The following is a 19,808-nucleotide window of genomic DNA, read 5'->3' as shown; positions in this document are numbered from 1 at the left end:
TTAAGGTTCACATGGTTTGAACATATAGCTTGGCTACTAATGAGCAACCAGAACTTTTTAAAGCAACTATTGTTACTCTCTACTGCATGCTGATTAATAAAATAAATGAAAATCATTGTGTATTTTTCTTATTGTCAACAAATTCTGTGAAAAGACCAAAACCGATGTGTTAGTCTGTCTCTCGATACTTTCTGACTCCCCTACCCATCTGTGGCAGGGGGAAACAACCCAATGTGTTGGGGACTATTTTCAGCGGCGGATTAATGCACATTTGGTGCTCTAGTAAGCGTATGGGGGCAGCAGGACGGTGTGTGTTGGGCTGAGTCAAAATACCGACGGTGGCGCTGTGGCCATGCAAGGTGCCGGCCTCCAGCACTGTAGTAACCTGTGTTTGATCTAAGAACACAGCAACATCGCCATGGCTGCAGTATAGGTCGTAAGCCCCGCCCCCTCCATGTTAGCAGATGGGACCATACATACAGAGCAGCAGGAGTTGTTTGGCCTCTCTGCCGGCAACATTTTGCAGGTTGACCATAATTCAAGGGAGCTTCTTGCTTCAACTCTGACCTACTGTACCTACTGTAGTAGAGGGTTATTAACAACATTTCATAGAGTGCTTACTTTCAGCTCGACCTCCAAATAACGGTTGAGGTGACCTGGATAAACCGACTGAAACACTGGCAAAAACCAACAAAAATAAGATACAAGCTGTAATAGATCATGGAATAATAATAGAATTTCCCTTTTAAATCACATTTTTATCTCATTACAACCAATTAAAAGTTGCACAGTTAATGGGTTCTTCTAAAGGGAACTATAACAGAGTGTTCTATTTAATGTAGAGGTAAAGATATACTGATGTAAGTCGGCTGTCTATCTTACATTGCCATGGACGGGCACTGAGGTGAATGACTGCAGCTGATACCTCGGGGTCACTGGACACCTCCACTAATCATCATAATCATGTCTCCCCTATCTCCCTCGCGTTAATCCGCCCCAATCCGCACGGCGCACTTTAAAGGTTGAGCTCAGAGAGAGCCGGAGCTTCCTGTATCCCTCTCCACTTAATTACTGCAGCAGGAATTAGAGAGGAATTACAGGACACCCCTGCCTCCTTCCCCACCCTCCCTCAGGTGGGGGTTGCCCAGGGGACTTCATTAGGTGCCGACAGCCGGGAACAAGATACACCCACCCTCGTTGCAAGTAAAAGGGGAAGTCCTGACTCAATAGCCCATGCTTTACTCCGCTTGTGCGCCGGAAAATACTTCCAATTAGTTACATGAAATATATGCTTCTCTGAGAGGCCTGTGATTGGCTATCTACCTGACATATGACAATATCAATGCTGACACCTAATACTGCATGTGTAGTTGTGTTATGAAATCAAACTTTACCCTTTACCTCTCTTTATTTAGCTGCCACACGAATGTGTTTTGACACACAGGAACACACACACACACACACACACACACATATACAAACATACAAAAAGGTTTGCATCAACAGAGGTTTGTTAACTTTTTTTTTTAATGATCATTTGCTTTGTGAGACAATAGAATGAGTCCTAACACCCGGAAATGAGTCAGCATGTTCACACTTCCTGTTCCCTCGTCTGGAAGTCAACGGGTTGTTTGAATGGGTTTTTGGTCAGATGCCTGAAATAAGGTCTGTGGTTAACACAAGCTTAAGAGATTTCAAAGTTTTTGTTCTACGACATAAAATATGTCTGTAGATACCCCCCACTCCTGAATTTTGAAGCTTTTACATGTCTTAAAAAGGTGGTTGAAGTCATGCGACCAAGGTGTAGTTCCTTTATAGGCTTTTTTACTCCTGGCGATTCCATTTACGCTTCAAAAATAATAAAAGTGGTGTTCATCAGTGACGATTATCTTGCTGAACAAAATGTGCAAATATCATAAACTTTAGTTTATTTTCTGCAATAATCCAAAATCCCATGGAAAAATCCCATTGGCTTTTCGTCGAGGGGACCAGGGCGATGCTAACTTCCGGGTGGGCCTCCAAAAATACGTCATCCCTGCAACACTATTAAATCTTGAAGGGTTTATTCACAGAGAGCCAGTGACAGTCCAGGTGAACTTTTGACAGCCCCCACCCCCCGCTTCTTCCAGTCATCACGCTAAGCTAGGCTAACCATATCCTGGCTCCAGCTCTGTACTCACCGTAACACACATAAATTTGGTTATCATGAATTTAATATCCATCTTCTCGTTGCACTCTTGGAATGAAAGTGGATGAGGGTCATTCCAAAAACTGTTGAACTATTCCTTTAAAAGGCTGGTAAGTAAGTCCTGCAGGGTTGTACAATAATCTGCAAATACTAAATTGGAACCTTTCTCAGGAGATGATTAACGGGCCTGTCAACAAGAAACGACAAAAGGATGGCAGGCGGTGAAACACTGGACCTGTGGACTCACCTGTACCCGTCGATGAAGCTGGCGTTGATGTAGTCGGAGCCCTCCACCCCTCTGATTGGCTGCAGGCAGACGCGGGTGGACTCGAAAGGCATGATGTTCACCAGACGGTTCTTGAATTTGTTACACGGCAAGTTGGCACTGATGAATCTTGAGGTATGTGCTTTAGAGTTGGCCAGCTTCTGCGGAGACAGAGAAAAGAAGGGGCTTGTCTCTCTGATGCACCTCAGACAACCTAACCCTCCAGCCCAGAGGGGGACTGCGCCGCAGCTTCACAACTACACCCCCTGCTGCCTCCACTGTCCGCCTCCGGTCTTTTAAAGTGCTGATATGACCAGTCGGGTTTGTGAACAAGGTTGTTAAAGGGCACGGGGAGCTAACACTCTTATTGATGCATGAAAATGACGCACTTTGAGCTGATCCCCTTTGTTCTCTGACTTCAAATGAAAGCCTGGCGGATGCGTGTGTTCAAACTCATCCTGGAGACATTGAAAAGTCAAAAACAAACTCACACACATTTTTGTTTTAGCGGACTGTGCCGGTGCACATCAAACCGAGGAGAATAAAACGTTTGAAAGCGACGTCCCAGTTGAGTGTTTTTTTCTCTCCATGGGCCTGCTGACAGGCCCTAATATGATTCCTCTGCACTGCAAGGGGCAAGTGTCACTTTGAGAAGTGCACTGCGGAAGAAATTCGCAGCGAGCTGAGGATCAAAGCCTAATTATGCTCTGTCCGGATTTACAGCCGCCCTGCTTGCTTGAACAAGCGGCATAATTCAGGTCGGTGGTGTTGCCGAGTGCAAGGTGAGCAGTCGAGGGTGTTGAGGTGCTGCAGTCCACCCCCATGCAAAACCACCTAAGCCAGTAGGGCCTTCTATCTTTCGGACTGTCGGACGTCCAGTTTTGTCTCTCTCTGCATTTCCTGCACTCGCCCTCTCCTTCGGGAACTGTTGCCGGAAGCATCGGACGTTAAACTCTCCCAGGTCCTCCTCCTCCTCCTCGGAAGAAGGAGATCACCTTTGTTAGACAGGCTGAAGATGAAAACCCTGCCTCTCCTTGATCCCTCTGCCATCACGCAGTTACAGGGCCACGCCGGCCATTCAGTACTGCAACCTCTGTGAATTCCTCCAGAACTCCAGATGCCTCATGTCAAAAACTGCATTTAATCATATTAAAAATAGATGTGTAGAAAGAAGACATTTTGACAAAAACAAGTGTAATTAACAACATAAGCGATAATCAATCATCAATATCATTGATTAGTCATTAGTCATTAAAGTTACTGGTACCAGGTCAAAATGTCTATAGATCCAATTCAAGAGTGTGCTGATCCCAGTAAGGCTACAAGGAACAGGTTGGCAAGATTTATTAAGAAAGAGAAATGGCAGTTTTGAAAGGGTGATGCTCATCAAGCGAACACGTTAAAGTTAAACTACTACCCTCCTCGGTGGTCTGCCTACATTGCGCCGTCTATGCCTAATGCACCTAATGAGTCCTCACAAGAGAAGGCAAATTTGGTCACAACACAGCCGTTCTCAGATCGTTGCCCTGTTTTTTTCTGGTTAGCTTCAGAATTGATTATACTTTTGCAACGTCTGCGAGGTGCCTACCTTAAACTCCAGTTCCATGGCGGTGACGGCCTCTCCGGAGGGGACCTGGGTGAGCTTCTGGATGTGGGCGTACAGATTCCGGGCGGGGACTTCCGTGTTGCCACATGTCGCAGCTTCCAGCAGGGCCTCGTGGATGAATATGTACTGGTCCTCTGTCTGCACCATGTAGTTCCTCTGAGCTCGCATGCACGTCACGTGGCCGTAAATGTCCACCGACTTCTCGTGCTTCATCCTCTCCAGCATGGCTTCGATCACGACGAAGCAGCCCGTCCGGCCCACACCAGCACTGACAAGAGCACAGACAAAACATGGTTAGACACTGTTGTTTATTGTTCATTGGATCCCCATTTGTTGTTGTTGTGTGTGTGTGTGTGTGTGTGTGTGGGGGGGGGTCCATAAATAAAATACATATAGTCAGCAATGTTTGCACTTACACTTCGTACAGTGAAGAACAAAGTCACAACATTAACATTGCATCCAACAATACAATTACATCAAAACCATACAAATACAAAACATTACAACAAAAGAGGGTGTCTAAATCTACCTAGAATATAATTTAAAGTCCTCCACAGTTTCTTACTGTCATATTTCATTTCATGTATCCCATTTTGATAATACCTTGTGTTCACTGCAGTACCACGTCCAATCAGCTGCGTCACTCGGAGCCATTGATGCTTTCTGTTCTTCAACCCGCCACGAAGCTTCTCGTTCTTCTTCTTGCTTTAACTGCACATTTTCTAATGGGCCGCATGCTAAGCAGCCACCTCTAACAGAAATTCCATAAATAACCGAAGTGCATTGTATACACTTTATGTCCCTCACAACATCACTCTCACAAAAGGACCTCAAAGATCTCTGATGGAGAACTCTTTCCTGGCAACTGCCACCAATGGTGGTCGCTGAATCCAGCAGAAGCTGACACCAACTTTGAGCACAAATTCTCAGTAACATCAGTAAAGATGGGGTCAAGAAGTTTATCACCTGAGTACGATTGAACAGGTTTGTGATAACCAGTCTTAATTTCTCTGTCATGATCGGAAGCCCTGTTCAGTGTTAATGTAAATGTAACACATTTACTCTAAACACTGAATATCTGCTTTACGTGGTCTATGACAACACCCTAATGAAAGTATCCTGTATGGGGTACATGAATCTCTATCTAAAGCACCTCAGTATGTACATTCATGAGGTCGTCTTTCAGCTTATGTGATTTGTATGTGATTTTTGAATATACACTGTGACACATATGGGCGGCATGGTGGCACAGTGGTTAGCACTGTCCCGGCTTCCCCCGTCATGTCGAAGTGTCCTCGAGCGAGCCTGAACCCTAACTTGCTCCCGATGGAGGCCGGCACCTTGCATGGCAGCTCGGTCGCCATCGGTGTGGATGCCGTGGATGAATGAATGAGACCTGATCTGTAAAGCGCTTTGGGAACTGTTAAGGTTGAAGCATGCTATATAAGTGAAGACCATTTACCATTTAACACAGCTATCTTTGACACATTAGCCTGATATTCAAGCCTCATGGCGCAGACAGAGAAGATGCACAAGAGTAGTTTTCTTTGTTTACACCCGTTACCGTGCTCTTTCTTTATTGGGTAGAGAATGCAATATAACCTTGAGCTACTCGAGTGTTTCAATGGAGAACGGGAATTAGTTAACCTTTGAGAGAAGTATCACAATCTTCCTCTTGCAAATGAAAAGTTTATATCATAAGCAATAAAAACACCCTTGTCCGGTATATAAAGCCTTACTTGGTGTTGTATAACCAGTAGCTTTGGTGGCTAATGTTAGCTAATGTTAGCAAATATCACAGTGTGTGGTTTGTTATTTTGATAGATACTGCTGTGTGTGGGGCAAATTTTAGACCGGGATTGCATATATAAGTCGATGCAAAGATGCGAGTGGACACAAATTCACCCTGGGGGGAGCGGCTTGAAGTCAGGACGCGCCAGCGCAAGTTGAAAATGTCTCCGATTGCAGAGTGAAAAATATGCGCTCATCAGACGTGAAAAGGGAAAAGGAACAGAAAGAACTGGAGTTTCCGGCGAGTTCTGAGATCAGTCCGAGGCTGAGCAGAAATGTCTGTACACTCGTAAACGTTGGCAGTTTGAGGAAAAATAAACAGCAGTCAAATTCAAAATGTGCTTGGCATACTGTCTGATTACACCTTTACACTATTACTGTGTACCATTGTCCTGCACTTGTCACTGCTGTTCAGCAAAATTAACAAAAACTTGCTCTAAGGCCATTTATTTGTCTACTGGGGTTAGGGTTAGGGTTAACCCATGTTGTGCAGTGAATGCCAGTGTATAGCCTCAGCCCTTCGTTATGGCGGGCGGTGCGAGATCGCGACATCGCTGACCCGACTGCTCCACAGAGGACGTGGTGTCTCTTAAGCAGCAGGGAGGGAGCGCTCTGCCCAGAAGGAAACTGGGCTGGATTTCAGATCTTTGCCTCTCCTGTTCCTTAGATACGTTTGGTATAAAGCTTCACCGACCAGCTGCATTGGTAAACATGAGTGTGCTGCGTGTGATGTACAAATAACAGCCTGCTGTTGAAGCCTCTTCCCTGGCTGCATCCCAATGCCTTCCTGATTTACCTCCAAGAATTCTCTTGCTTTTGTGTGTCTTTATAGTCTCGACGCAATGAGTCGTACAAATGGGGATTATGGCGCAGTCTCTCAGTGTCAGGCATTCGTGATGCATATTTCATATGGACACATTCGATCCAGTTGCCATTATAGGCTTACTCACAAGTGTCTGTTGATTGGCATCGCTTTTGTCAGGACTGGCCATTGCAAGACGCTACAGCCCTGCATCTGTTTTAGGTTATTAAAATGTATGTATTTTTCAAAACGGTCTGGTTAATGGAGTCATCTTATACTGGTTAACTCACCTTGCAACGGGCCTTGGTTTGTAAGTTATTGTGTGCTTGTTTAACATGATTCCCCCTGGATCCAATTAGGGCTGACGGTCGGTTCACAAGGTGACGTGGTTTATAATATAACATATGTAACCATGAGTGCTCAAAACCTACAGTACAGGACTGTCGGACGACACCAAGAAAGTTACATATAGGACTTGAGTTTAATTCAGTCAAAATTCCGTGCTTTGTGGTGTGTATTTCTCTGTATATAAAGATGGACGCCATGACAGCTCCCCGAAAGTGAAGCCAAAACATCTCGATCGCCCGGAGACGGAAGTAGTTGTGTGAAGGTAAAAAAAAACAGAAAGAGAAAGAGAGCTTGAGAGACCTGTCGGCCTGTCTGTTTCAGAAAGTTACGCCATCGGAAAAAGGGGGGTTCAGACTATGTTAGATGACTCGCATTCACACTTTGTTTGAGGCATACCGAGGCCGTTGTGTTGCTGCAAAGAGGTAGTTTACCTGCAGTGGACCACCATGGGTCCGGCGTCTGGGGGATTACAGGCCTTGACTCTGCGTAGAAAGGCCAGCGTTGGGGTGGGATACTCAGGCACTCCGTGGTCGGGCCAGGCCATGAACTGGAACTGTCGAACCTCTCTCTTCTCACTTGAGCCATTCTGTTAGAGCACGCATGCACACACGTTTTGTCATTTAGAGAAATGTGATTCGGCACACTGGAAATTCCAGGACTTGATTATGTGGCCATCGACTAAAACATTCATTAACAAATGCACCGCAATGAGTACTCGATCAATTGTGATTAATAACTGATTAATGTGACACTACAAATGCACTCTGAGCAGCGCTCACAGACAAGAATAAAGAGGCCCTGATGAATGATAGCAGTCTGAGCAGAGTACACTGGCGCAGCACTATCAATGGCAAAACCACTTTTCATCAAATCTACATTAAATGCAGTTTTCACATTTTCCCCATTCAAGCGCCAAGACACAATCCTCTTAGACCCTTAAGCTCTTTTCAACACTGCGGGCTCCATCTATCTGTTAAAGCGGTGGCTTTTTGTCATTCAGACGCGGGGGTCTTTTACGTCAATGTTCAGCAGGATGTTTGCGGAAGGAGCTCTTGCGATATTCGGCGAAAGAGGAAGACTCACAGGCCGCTTCACTGGAGTTACTTTGTCGTTCAAGCCTTAATGACCTTGCGTTGTTGTGAGTTAAATTGCCATCGCAATTAATACGAAACAAGGAGCATGTCTGAAAGGAGCTTCAGTAATCTTTCAGAGCGAACCACGACAAAGCCTTCTGCTGTCTTTGAGTTATGACTTGCTATGCTCCCAAACATAGTCACACTCCATATACACAGCATACATACGGGACTCCTCACCTTATAGAGGGCGAATGTGCGTACGCTGTAGGTAGCCAGCTCCACAGTGTCCAGCATGGTCACCTGAATCATCCCATATGTTTCGGTGCCTCGACTGGGCCAATACTGGTCACACTTCACCTGCACACAGACAATCGTGTTATTGTTGAAGTTATAGGGACAGAAGGAGGAGGAGGAGAAGAGAACTGAGCGATGAGAAGGATTTGTGCCTTTGGTTACTGTTCTGAACTTCAACATTTTATGGCCTGCTAATGATGTCTTCTAAGATTGGTGATGTTGGTCAGATCATCTGACCGTTCATCTGTCCATACAGCCATCTAACACTCTGGGGCTCTGGGTATGTCAGATTGACATACATTTTGCTGTGAATTCATGACTCCCAGAGAATGATCCCTAATGATTTTGCTGACCCCCTTCAACTGTCTTCTAACACCATAGTGTTAGAAGACAAGTCTCAGCTGGAAAACAAGAAATCCAGGACAAGAAATCTCAGACTGCCATGAAACGTACTAACCACATTCATGCACTCCGCAGGATGTAACATTTGGATTTTAAGACCCCATGATCTTTTCTTCCTCCTGATTCCACCTCCATATAATACAAGTAAATGGGTGTTGTAAGGGTGCAGAAGACAGAGCCCTAAAACCGATAAAACAATGGGATTCAGTGACTGGCTGAGTTGCCAATGAAAAGCATTTCTCTTCTCTATCAATTATCGTAGCTTTTCGAAAGAGAAGCAGAGACTTCCAGCCACTCTGCACCACTCTTAAGAAATAAAGTATTAGATTAAGTCTAATATTAGCCATTGCCAGCTCCACTGGTCCAGTCCAGCAGATTGCGGCAAAGCGGAGCGGTCAATTGCAAGATGGCATGGTCGGCTAAAAACGCCACTTTTTTTTTATGTGCAGGAGGCCTTTAAACATAAAGCAGAAAAGCAGGATATGACAGCCAGATTATGCTTGTGAAAAATGGAAATAAATGTATATTCAGCATTAACATTATATTTAAATGTTCAAATTCATCTCAACGTTTTGTTTTCTACAGGATCCTTCTGCTTTGTGAGAAAAGAGACAGATTAAACAAGTAAAATAATCCAAATTGATACAGCGAGTAGCTACAAAAACACCCCTACGGACATTAGAGCCACGCAAACTTCTTGGTTTCCTGGGACATGGATCGCGATTTTTAACATAGCTGAATTGATTTTCCACAATGCCTGACTCACATCAGCAGAAATAGCTGTACAAAACAGGTTGCGTTTTGGGTATCAGCGGCAGCCATTACCTCGGCCACAGGTTAGAGAGCATCTATTATTTCCTGCACCTCTGGTTGAACTGCAGACAGGCGTTATTGGCTCCGGCAGAGGGCTGATGGTCTCTGTCACAAATAATAATGGCCCGCTGCTGTGGCACTCCGTTCTGCCCCTTGGTCGTGGAGTTATTAACAGTGTGAAAGAGGACTGACATCATTACTCATATGAACGCTGTCCCTGCCTTGCTGGCTCTCATGAGCCACGTGACGGGCTGTGAATGCCTCGTACCTCATGTCCACCAGCGGGGTGCACTGGAACTACTGCACTAGATACGGGGCAGTATATCAGTTGACTGATGCATGGGACACTCAAGCCTCTCTTGTCTCGCATTTGTGTCCCCCCCACTTGCATTTTGTTCCTTGATGTTGTATTGTGTGAGAATGCAGCAAGAGTGGCTGGACATGATGATATATGATATTTTTATGTGTGTGCATAGCGTTTCAGTTAAGTGAGAAACAGTAAGTTGCAGAAAGGAGACGTAGAAGAAGCTTTGTGTGAAGAGCCTTCCATACGCACACAATAAACACAAAGAGGGTTAAGAAAAGTAAAAAAAAAAGTAAAACAGGTAGACGATGGTATTGAAACACTTGCTGGCGCTTCGGTCAAACTCCGCCGTGGAAATGGAGCCCCACTCTTTGCAATGGAAACACGTCCTGCATCATCAAACCCCAATTAGCCTGGCAACAGACGTATATATATATATATATATATATATACATATATATATATATATATATGTATATACATATACACATAGACGCCGCATTGGCCTTATTGGACAGTGCAGGACTGGTCTGTAAAGAAATACAAGTAGACGGGAGAGCTGCGTTTTTTCTGGATTAAAAGCACTATAACATTTACATTTGTCAAAAGATACACATTACTCACCACGTAAGTAAATCAGTTAATGTAAGCCTAACGTTGAAACCCACTCTAGTAGCGATAATAATGTAACTATAAGTAACAAAACTGTTTTTTTTCTACTCCACGTATATACCTGCTTTGCATATACAAAATGAGTCATTGAAATCGGTTGAGAAATATAAACGTTATAGTGCTTTTTATCTAGAAAACCTGCAGCTCCCCCACTTGTATTTGTCTACAGACCAGTCTTGCCTTGTCCAAAATGACGGCGACGTTGACGTGTCCCAGCAATGCGCCAAAGCAGGCGTCCATATATATATATGTCTATGAGCCTAGCCCCCTGCTACCCTGCCCCCCTGAGAAGACCTGGCCATCAGTAGGGTCTGACCTGAGTTCATGTTTTAAAAAGGTGACCTTTGTTTGCATGAAAGAAGATGGATGAAGTGCTTGACTTGTATTAGATCAATGCATAATGATGAACTATCCACTGCTACTCCAGGAAGCTGAGCCTGCTCTATTTTATTTATGTACTTTGATAAACCGAGGCCACTGTCATCAGAGTACAATTTCGACTATTTCTCAACGTGAGGCTTACCCGTGACTTCTCCTCTAGGCGGGTCATCATGACAATGGTGCACGTCCTCTGCTCCCACATCATCCTCCAGAAGTCACTGAGGGTCTCCGGCAGCGGCCCCTGTGTTGCGATGTAAGCGTTCTGCTTCCTGTAGCCGTCAATGTAGTTCGCATTGATGTAGTCGCTACCTGGAACTCCTGCGGCGAGGAACGCGTTGGACAAAATACTAAAATTACTAAATTACTAAAATATGATGAAATGCACTGATAAAACTGGGGAAATCAGGAACAAAGGTTTGTCTCTAATATAAGCTTCCTTTAAACACAGGCCTAGGTTCTCTTTGCAGTTGAGACGAATCAAGGCCCTGACCACTATTTGATAATCTGATTTGATAGTCTCTCACCATCCACAGGTGTGAGGATGACCCTGGAGTGGTCGTAGGCAATAACATTTGCATAGCGGTTCTTTGGCTTGTTGACCTCCAGGTTGGAGTGCTCCCAGGTGAACTGCTGTCCTGGATCAATAGACTGAAAGGGAGAGAGGGATTATAAAGGTGGGAGGGAGAGAGCGAGAGAGAGAGAGAGAGAGAGAGAGAGAGAGAGAGAGAGAGAGAGAGCAGGTAACCATTTATTACAATAGTGCCTGTATTCCTTTCTGTGGTTTAAAGCCTGTCAGAGCTCGGAGTGAAGAGCCCAGAGCCCATAAATGTGACACAGAAACTAATTCGTCATCCCTCCTCCAGCCTGGCTCTATAATATGAAAAGCCCTGGATGATCTTTAAGCCCCCTGGATAAACACTGGACTGTTTGGACACTCCTAAAATCCCCTCCAGCCTTCCACCCACCAGCTCAGTGCCTGATATTAACAAAGAACAGACCCAGTGATGAAGGGAAAGCGATACAGTAAGGTTTTGGGTCACTGGTCTTGGGTGGACGTTTCCCCCATAGCAAACATTAGGTTGAGTGTTGGTGGGCCGCTGTCAAAAGTGAACCGATGAGGACTTGTGGTGGATTGTATTTCTCAATATAGCCAACAGTGGCAGAGAGTGGGAAACATGTTTTGATCCACATGGACAACAGGGTGTAGTCATTTTGTCAATAGTCTACACTTATTGTTTCTTTACGTCAAGAATTCATACTACTTTCATTTGAGTCTCTTCTCAAATTGCAAGAACGTTGCTATAGTATGCAACAGACAGCTCTGAACTGCAGACATTCTCATTTTGATGTGATTTCTCTTTGTGTTTCTACACAAAGAAGCATGAGATTACAACAGATGATGAAAAAGATGCTTTATCTGTTTGTCTTCATGAATGAAATCCTCGCTGTGTGTGAGGTGGAAAGCCGTGCCTTGTGTTCCAGCGGTGGCGGAGTGTGTGCTGATATGAGCCAGACAGGTTTTCACTAACGGTCGCTGGCTGTGAATGCAGGCGCAGGTTTAGCCGAATAGATGACATGATTGCGGGGATTGTTTTTCATAATTGACCTTTCACGCTCCTGCTACTTATCTTACATCATCTGGAGAACAAACACACACATGCGCAGGCAAAATGAAGCGGCGACGAGGACTCCTAATATCCTGCTGCTTTTCCCCCTGACTGGCCCGACCGGCTGCTCAGCCCCCTGGTCTACAACTGATAATAATGACAATATAGAAAGAGGTTGAATGCACATCTTATTTAACAGCCTGTTAGGTAACGCTTCCACCGCGCTGCACTGACAAACCATTCACATTACTGCTAATGTGCTCTGCCGACGGGTAGATCAGTTATCCAGCATGTCAGTTTAATCACACTCACGGAGTTGCAGTTCCACCAACAAAAAGCACACAAAGCAGGTTAACACTGAGAGAGGAACAGCCAGGCGTGAAAGCATGTGGATTTGTGTATTTATCTGAGACTCTCTGTAACTTCAAATGCCTTGCGATGCCTACCTTAGACAACAAACACAAAATACAAATGAACTGAATATAAGCACGTCTGTCATACTTGCTCGCCGTACAGTGAAACCCAACACGTCGTAATGAATCGATTAGGTTTCATGATTTGGGTTAAATTAGGTACTTTGTGTTTGGGTTAAAATGACTACATTAAGGTTGGTGGACCTTCGTCGTCATGGTTACGGTAATAACAGCATAGCTAAGGTTCGAGGACAAAAAAAACAAGTGGTCTCTCATGTTAAAGGTCCGACATTTTCTTGACCCTTCCATTTTGTCTTCCCTACGCAGACGTTGCCGCTCTATAACAATGTCCCCTGACTTCCTCCCTTGCTCCCCACTAGAGGGCTTTGTGACCTGAACGTAAACAGATATCGCGTCGGAGCACTGGCCGAAACGACTGATTCTGTTGTTTTTCTTGGGGAAGACAGTCTCCTAAAGCTATGTGGAGATGTAGCAGAGTAAACCAGCGCATGAAAACCCATCAGTTATGCTTCAAGGCACTGATGGTGTGTGGGGAATTCCACTTTTCTGTTGTGTCCTTATCAAGCAAACCAAATTGCAGACCAGAAGGTGCAGGGGTTCTTTCCGTGTGGAGTTTGCATGTTCCTCCCATATTTGTGTGGGTTTTCTTCGGGGACTCAAAAACATGTATATTAGGTTAATTCTCCTATCAGTGCCCTTGACCAAGGCTCTGGCTTAGAACTAGGGTTGGTCACTTATGATGGGTTAAATGCAGAGAACGTACTTCACTAGAAGTTGTACTGTGTATGATTGTGTATGTGAAAATAAACTTGATTTGATTTGTCATTGGAGCGTATAAATAACTTGCAAAGAGTGTCCTAGATGCAAAGCACTACGGTGCAGTGCTGCGTGACTCTTGCCTGTCAGTAACCTTGTACAAAGGAGGTCGGAGTGGATGGACGGGTTATTGTAGGCTCGGACTTTGACGTTTCCTGTTTCCTACGAACATTCCGACATTGATTTCTTTTAACCATGGCCACAACCAAGATCGTTTCCTAACCTTCGCCATGTAGTTTCATGCCTAAACTTAACAAACCCTTATCCATAGCAGTGGCAGTTCAGGAAATGATCAAACGAATCACGGCCATTTGTAACCGTTTTGGAAGGCGCTGATAAACCATGTCGTCCTGCAGATAAGGACATCACATCAGGAAACACTAATATGGATCGTTTTGTAAGGCAATGAGAAACAACATATTTTGTTGTGCATACCCTTGTCTACTGGAGTATAGCCAAAACGTATTAATGCAAAACTGCCTCGCAATCATGACTTCAGTGAGCATGGCCATACACAAACCTAGCATTAGGTTACAGACATTTCTACTCAGTAGGCAGCTGGTGTTGGTTTTGGTTGTTTCTTTTGGTTGATCTTCAAATGATCAAATCCCTCGTTGTCACACACACACTAGCACTCCTGCTGAGCTGGTAACAGAATCCACAAAAAAAACCCCAGTTTGCAGTGAAAGGCACTGCGGCACAGTGACTAGGTTCCTGTTGGGACTGGTGATCAACTGCAAAACAGAACATTGGCAAGTGTCGACGTGTCACTCCTATTGTTGATACAGAATTATCTTCAAAATGAGATCAGTCCCCATACGTATGTTATTTTGTAAAATGCGTGTGAATGTGTATGAGCTCACTGTGTTTGTGTATGTTTCCATGCATTGGCCCAATGAGAATATTCGGCCATATAAGGAGACGGTTATAATGTAGTCTGGGACATGTTGTCCATCCTGAAATAAACATTAATAATAGCGGCAGCATGGACAGTATTCCTGCCAAAGCAGAGGGTAGCAGACGACGACGGAAACTGTTTCTAGGAGACGCTGAACGTGCCCGGACACGACCGGGACACACTTGTTGTCCAACCCGAATTTTAGCTCATTTTCCAACACCACTTACAGACAGGCGACTTCAATAACTTCAAACCAAGGCGACAACAAGCATGTCCCAGCATTCCCCACTTTGCAATTTTGTTTTGAAATGCTGCGCACTTGTGTCCTCAAATAGGTGAAGGTCCTTGTGTCGTGTCTATTTGCACGTGTTTTCTTAAGTTGCACTGCGTCGATACGGCTACGAAATAGATGTAATCACTATTATGTAATGAAGAGAATTGCTGTTATAGAGGCCATATGCAGTACATGAAGTGGTCTCCAGTAGTCCCCAAACGGACTGTCTCATTTATCAGATGTAACAAGCTGTGACATCCTCTGGCAGGTCTCATTTTAAACACAGCCATTATCAGCTTTTCATTTCAAGCCCTGCTGCTCTTACTATGGACTAATGGCCGCTAGCTCCTATGCAACAGGACACAGGAGGACGTACAGAGTGTGTGTGTGTGTCTGTCTGTCTGAGAGTGAGAGACCTATTGCCTCTGTCATTGAAAGTCTCCACATCAAAGTTTATTGAGTTCTAAGTCTTGATTATTAGCAGAGACTAAGGGCAAACCTACATCCGAACCAACCGTTTGCTGCACTCATTTAAAAAAGCAGAACCATGTGTGTACCTTGGGGTACAAACATTCAGCGTGCGACATTTTTGGGACTTGGAGAAGGTTAATGAATGTCCCTCAGGGTTGTCTTGTGGAGAGTGCCGACAGAATACACAGTGCTGGGGGTGTTGCTATGAGACATCCAGTCCCTGTGTAAGTGGAGCAAGAGATGAATCCATATTCTCGAGTGGACGTCAAGCCTGTTCTCAGTGGGTAATGGACTCTGCCAGGGTTGTGCCTTGTCACTGATACTGTTTGGGATTTTAATGGACGGAATATTAAGGCACCTCCAGGGGCCAGGGGTGTCTGGATTGGTGGCGTCAGGATGGCCTCTCTCCTTTTTGTGGATGACGTGGTCGTAATGGATTCATCGACCTGTGACATCTGGCGCACACTGGCTAAGCTAAGTCCCCAAGTGCCCCAAGTGAAGGAGGTTTGCTCACAAGTGACGGTAAGATGGAACGCAAGTTTAATATTGGATTACTGCAACAAAAGCAGTAATGTGGGTGTTGTTCTAGACTGTTGTGGTGACGGGGGGGGGGGGGGGGGGGGGCTGAATCTGAAGGTGAAGCTCTCAATCTACCAGTCAGTTCCCATGGTTGTGAGCTTTGGGTAGTGCCCGAAACAACGATACTGTGGATACAAGTGGCCAAAATGAGTTTCCTTCGCAACGCTAGGTTCACCCATAGAGACCAGAACCACTGCCGCTTTGTGGAAGTTTTCTGGGCACTATACAACTAGAAGGAGATCCCAGGACATGTTGGGGTCCCCCAGGTAAAGCGGGAGGATGTGGCTGGAGAGACTGATATCTGGACAGCCTTGATTTAGCCTGCTGCCACCACCACCCAAACTCGCATAAGGGGCCAAAAAATGGTAAATGGAGCTGCCCACGGAAATGAATGGATGGGTCAAAACAAATTCAATTCAATTCAACATTATTCATATCGCGCCAAATCATAGCAGAAGTTATCTCAGGGCACTTCATATAGAACAGGTCTAGAAATCTGATTCTAGTCCCCTTAACTTCAGCTAAGAATGATGGACCTGTCTGCTTCCTGAGTGATTAAGTAGCGGTCCAGACTGCAGATTTCTACATGCATGCCTTTTACTTCTTTAACTGCATTTAGGTCTTTTCCTCTTCTTCGTGTAGATCACATTCTCACTCCAAATGAAGTCCAGTAAGGCTCTACCATAGTTAATTAATGACCTTTTAAAATTTGATAATCGAAAAGTCTTTTCAACCCCCCCCCCCCCCCTTTAACTAAAATATAGGCTGTAAATGTATTTTTCCCCCTCATCAACTGGAAGGTTTCTTCCTGAAATCAAGCGGACCCTGTTGTAGCACATACAATTATGTATCTGGTTCATTCTCTGGCGAAACAGGAGAGTGAACCCATCTTACTCCAATTTATGTCCATGTTGGCTTTGCATAAAAAAAATGACAACACATTAAAGTCGATGTTAACCCATAAGAACCCATGGTGACACCAGTGTAACACACAAAAGCCTGTATTTTGATACTAAAGCTAAGTTAAAACCCATTTAACGATTCTAATGCTTTGACAGTGTATCCTGTATACAGTCAACCTGTTTTGACCATATTTCTTGAACAAATTAATATAAAACAATAAAACAAATTGACCATAAACGCCCAATGTAATGTATATGTAACATCACAGATCTTTGATATTAAGGGGTAGTATAAAAAAAACCCCATCACAAATGTCTTCAATGTGGTCCACTTGGTCTGTGGTGTATTCCCCATAATCTTCCTTTGAGGGTTCTTATGGGTTAAGTGAGGAATTCAGTGAGATCAAGAATAGGCATAGGAATAACCCAAGAACAGCTAAGTTTGACATATGTTGGCAAACAGCAATTCCTTTGAAGGCTCGAGCCGTCCTTGATTGAATAAGGTGAGCAACTGACAGCAAAAGCACACTGAGTATTACAATTTGTTAAAAAGTATATATTTATCTGAAACAACTAGACTGGCCCACCGTTTATTTTACAAAACGTATGATGTGTGTATATTTCACAAATGTAAAAACACACCACATGTAACATGTACTACAAAGACATGTTGAAATGACAAAACAATCGTCACTGGAATCATGTTTTTGGTTTTCAAAATAAGAGCTTGTATGATCATAAGCAAGATATACATTTTCATTATTCGAGAAGTAAATACAAATAAGCGTGCTTATCATTGGAGATGTGGCTTAGTATCATCCAATCCCGAACATGTCATTTGTTTCAGCGGAACATTCCCGTCAAAACACATTTTTAACAGCTGCCCAACGTTTGAAGCGGGACTTCAGTAAATATTCTAATCGGGATTTGAATGCTATCTTGTTCGGCAAACAACCTGCCTCCGACAAGTTCCCTCCGTGTCATAACACTGGGTAAGTAAAAAAAACAGGGAAAGGTAGAAACGATGATTCAGTTGCCATTTCATAATTTATATGCCCCCTTCCTTCTGCTGTATATAAACAGTGCACCCGTCTGGCCTGGTTTTATCCGCTTGGAAATTCACCACTTTAAATGCAAATTACCTTCCTTTTGTAGGACATCAACAAGCCGTAATCCCTCACTGGCTTTTACAGTAGGTAAAAGCAGTGGGATATTATTCTTGGAAAGGAGGCAGAGAATTTATGCATACTTAGCAGCATCCTTCTTTTTATTTTTATTTTTATTTTATTTTATTTTTATTTATTTTTTTACCAATGCTGAACTTTTAACTTTGCAATTGTAAGCCAGCTCTATACATGAGTAGAAACATCTCAAGGGGAAAAAAAGCAGGGTCGGGAAAATGTGAGGTCTTTTAGTGAGAAAATAGAATGTTGATTTTTCCAGATGGGCATGGGCAAAATATACAGTATATTCATCCCTGTCCTGACTGAAACAAGAAAAACTCTTTACAGTCCCAGAGTTGCCGTTTTCAGAGGCATTTTATCTTGACAAGAAGAAATGTTTTTCTTTAATTTGGCACTAAAATGATGCATCTCATAAAAAAAAAAAAAAGAAGAAAAAGAGAAGATTAAAAAAAACATTTAGAACATCATCAGCTTTAATAAATCAAGAAAATGTAAATACTGGCTTTGAAAAAAAACATCTTACACCACGAGAGTGTTTGTCATTCGCTTCTTGCTCTGTATTATAATTAGCGGAAGAGATTTCCATAACGTTGTGGGACTTGCAAGAGATGCATAAGAAAGTGGTCAAACTTGAAGCAACGGCTCACAGTTTGCTGCTGAGTGAATGGAGCAGAGCGGTTTGACGTGGTTGCTCTGTCAGCCATGTTTTTTTTAAGTCTTAATTTACCCAATATTCATGACAAATGAGTCCTACCTCAGAACTAGACAGCTTTGTGCAACAGATGAATTTATACATCTAAGTCTGACCATTGGACCTAAGCCGTTGTCAAAGACTATCTTTGTGAAACCGGTCCCTAATCTCACAGTAATGTGTAAATTCGGTGGTGTGCCAGAATGGTCCAAAACTTGACATTATGTCAGTCCTACTGGGTTTCATAGCCTTTTCTGAATGGCCCCGCCGGACGCGGACCTTTACGCAGTACTTGGTTGCCAGACCTGAGGGGCCTTGGCACAGAATAACGTGTTACAAAGCCAAACCATGGAGGGCTTGTAAAAGCCTTGTGGCTAGTAAATAATGAATTGCAACAATCAATGCAAGAGAAGATGAAGGCCTGTGAGATCGGCTACTGGGAACAGGAAACAGGATTTAGGACACATGAGCGCATCCCACGAACGTTTGAGGTTCTGGTATGTCCATAGGGCTGTGTGCCATTTCATTTTTTGACCTATAGTGAAACAGCAAAACATAAAAAATGAAACCTCTGAAACACACAGCGTCGGGCAGATCTTTAGGTAACTACCTCATGCATTCGGTTAAGCTGCAGTGTGGCTGCAGTTCAGCCGGACCTGTGCCGGGTTTTGACAGATCACTCCAGGTCCAGGTCAGCACGCAACAGTGTTTTTAAACTCCTGTAAGTTGCTTTATCCTGTGATAACCACTGCGCCACCATGCCACACTAATGTATATGTATTGTGTATATATATATATACACAACTTTGAGTTTTCACTGGTTAATTCACTCTAAGGTAGACAACAAAACAACAACAAGACAGTATTAGTAAAAGCCCTGTCTGATAATATGACGTGATCCCAACACAAATTCAATCACTTAGAGGGGAAGCTGATTGGTTCTCAAACATAAACACCACAGGAATGAGCCCTTTCTTAGTATTTCTTCGAGATTCTTCCGAAAAAACTAG

At 43.9% G+C, this 19,808-nt stretch overlaps 1 protein-coding gene across 1 annotated transcript in view; it reads right to left on the bottom strand.

The window, feature by feature from the left end:
• ptprfa (protein tyrosine phosphatase receptor type Fa) overlaps window positions 1–19,808 on the bottom strand; it is a 221,827-nt gene that overhangs the window by 8,950 nt on the left and 193,069 nt on the right. The window contains exons 25-30 of the mRNA XM_070909026.1: window positions 11,467–11,590; window positions 11,085–11,260; window positions 8,314–8,433; window positions 7,432–7,586; window positions 4,042–4,327; window positions 2,436–2,614 (exon numbers count right to left, since the gene is read on the bottom strand). Of these exons, the coding sequence (XP_070765127.1) occupies window positions 2,436–2,614; window positions 4,042–4,327; window positions 7,432–7,586; window positions 8,314–8,433; window positions 11,085–11,260; window positions 11,467–11,590 (1,040 nt within the window). The remainder of the gene's footprint in view (window positions 1–2,435; window positions 2,615–4,041; window positions 4,328–7,431; window positions 7,587–8,313; window positions 8,434–11,084; window positions 11,261–11,466; window positions 11,591–19,808) is intronic.

The sequence above is a fragment of the Enoplosus armatus genome, chromosome 7 (assembly GCF_043641665.1).
Source record: "Enoplosus armatus isolate fEnoArm2 chromosome 7, fEnoArm2.hap1, whole genome shotgun sequence".
Classification (NCBI taxonomy): domain Eukaryota; kingdom Metazoa; phylum Chordata; class Actinopteri; order Centrarchiformes; family Enoplosidae; genus Enoplosus; species Enoplosus armatus.
The sequence above is the reverse complement of the archived record's forward strand: the minus strand, read 5'-3'. Positions and strand labels throughout refer to the sequence as shown.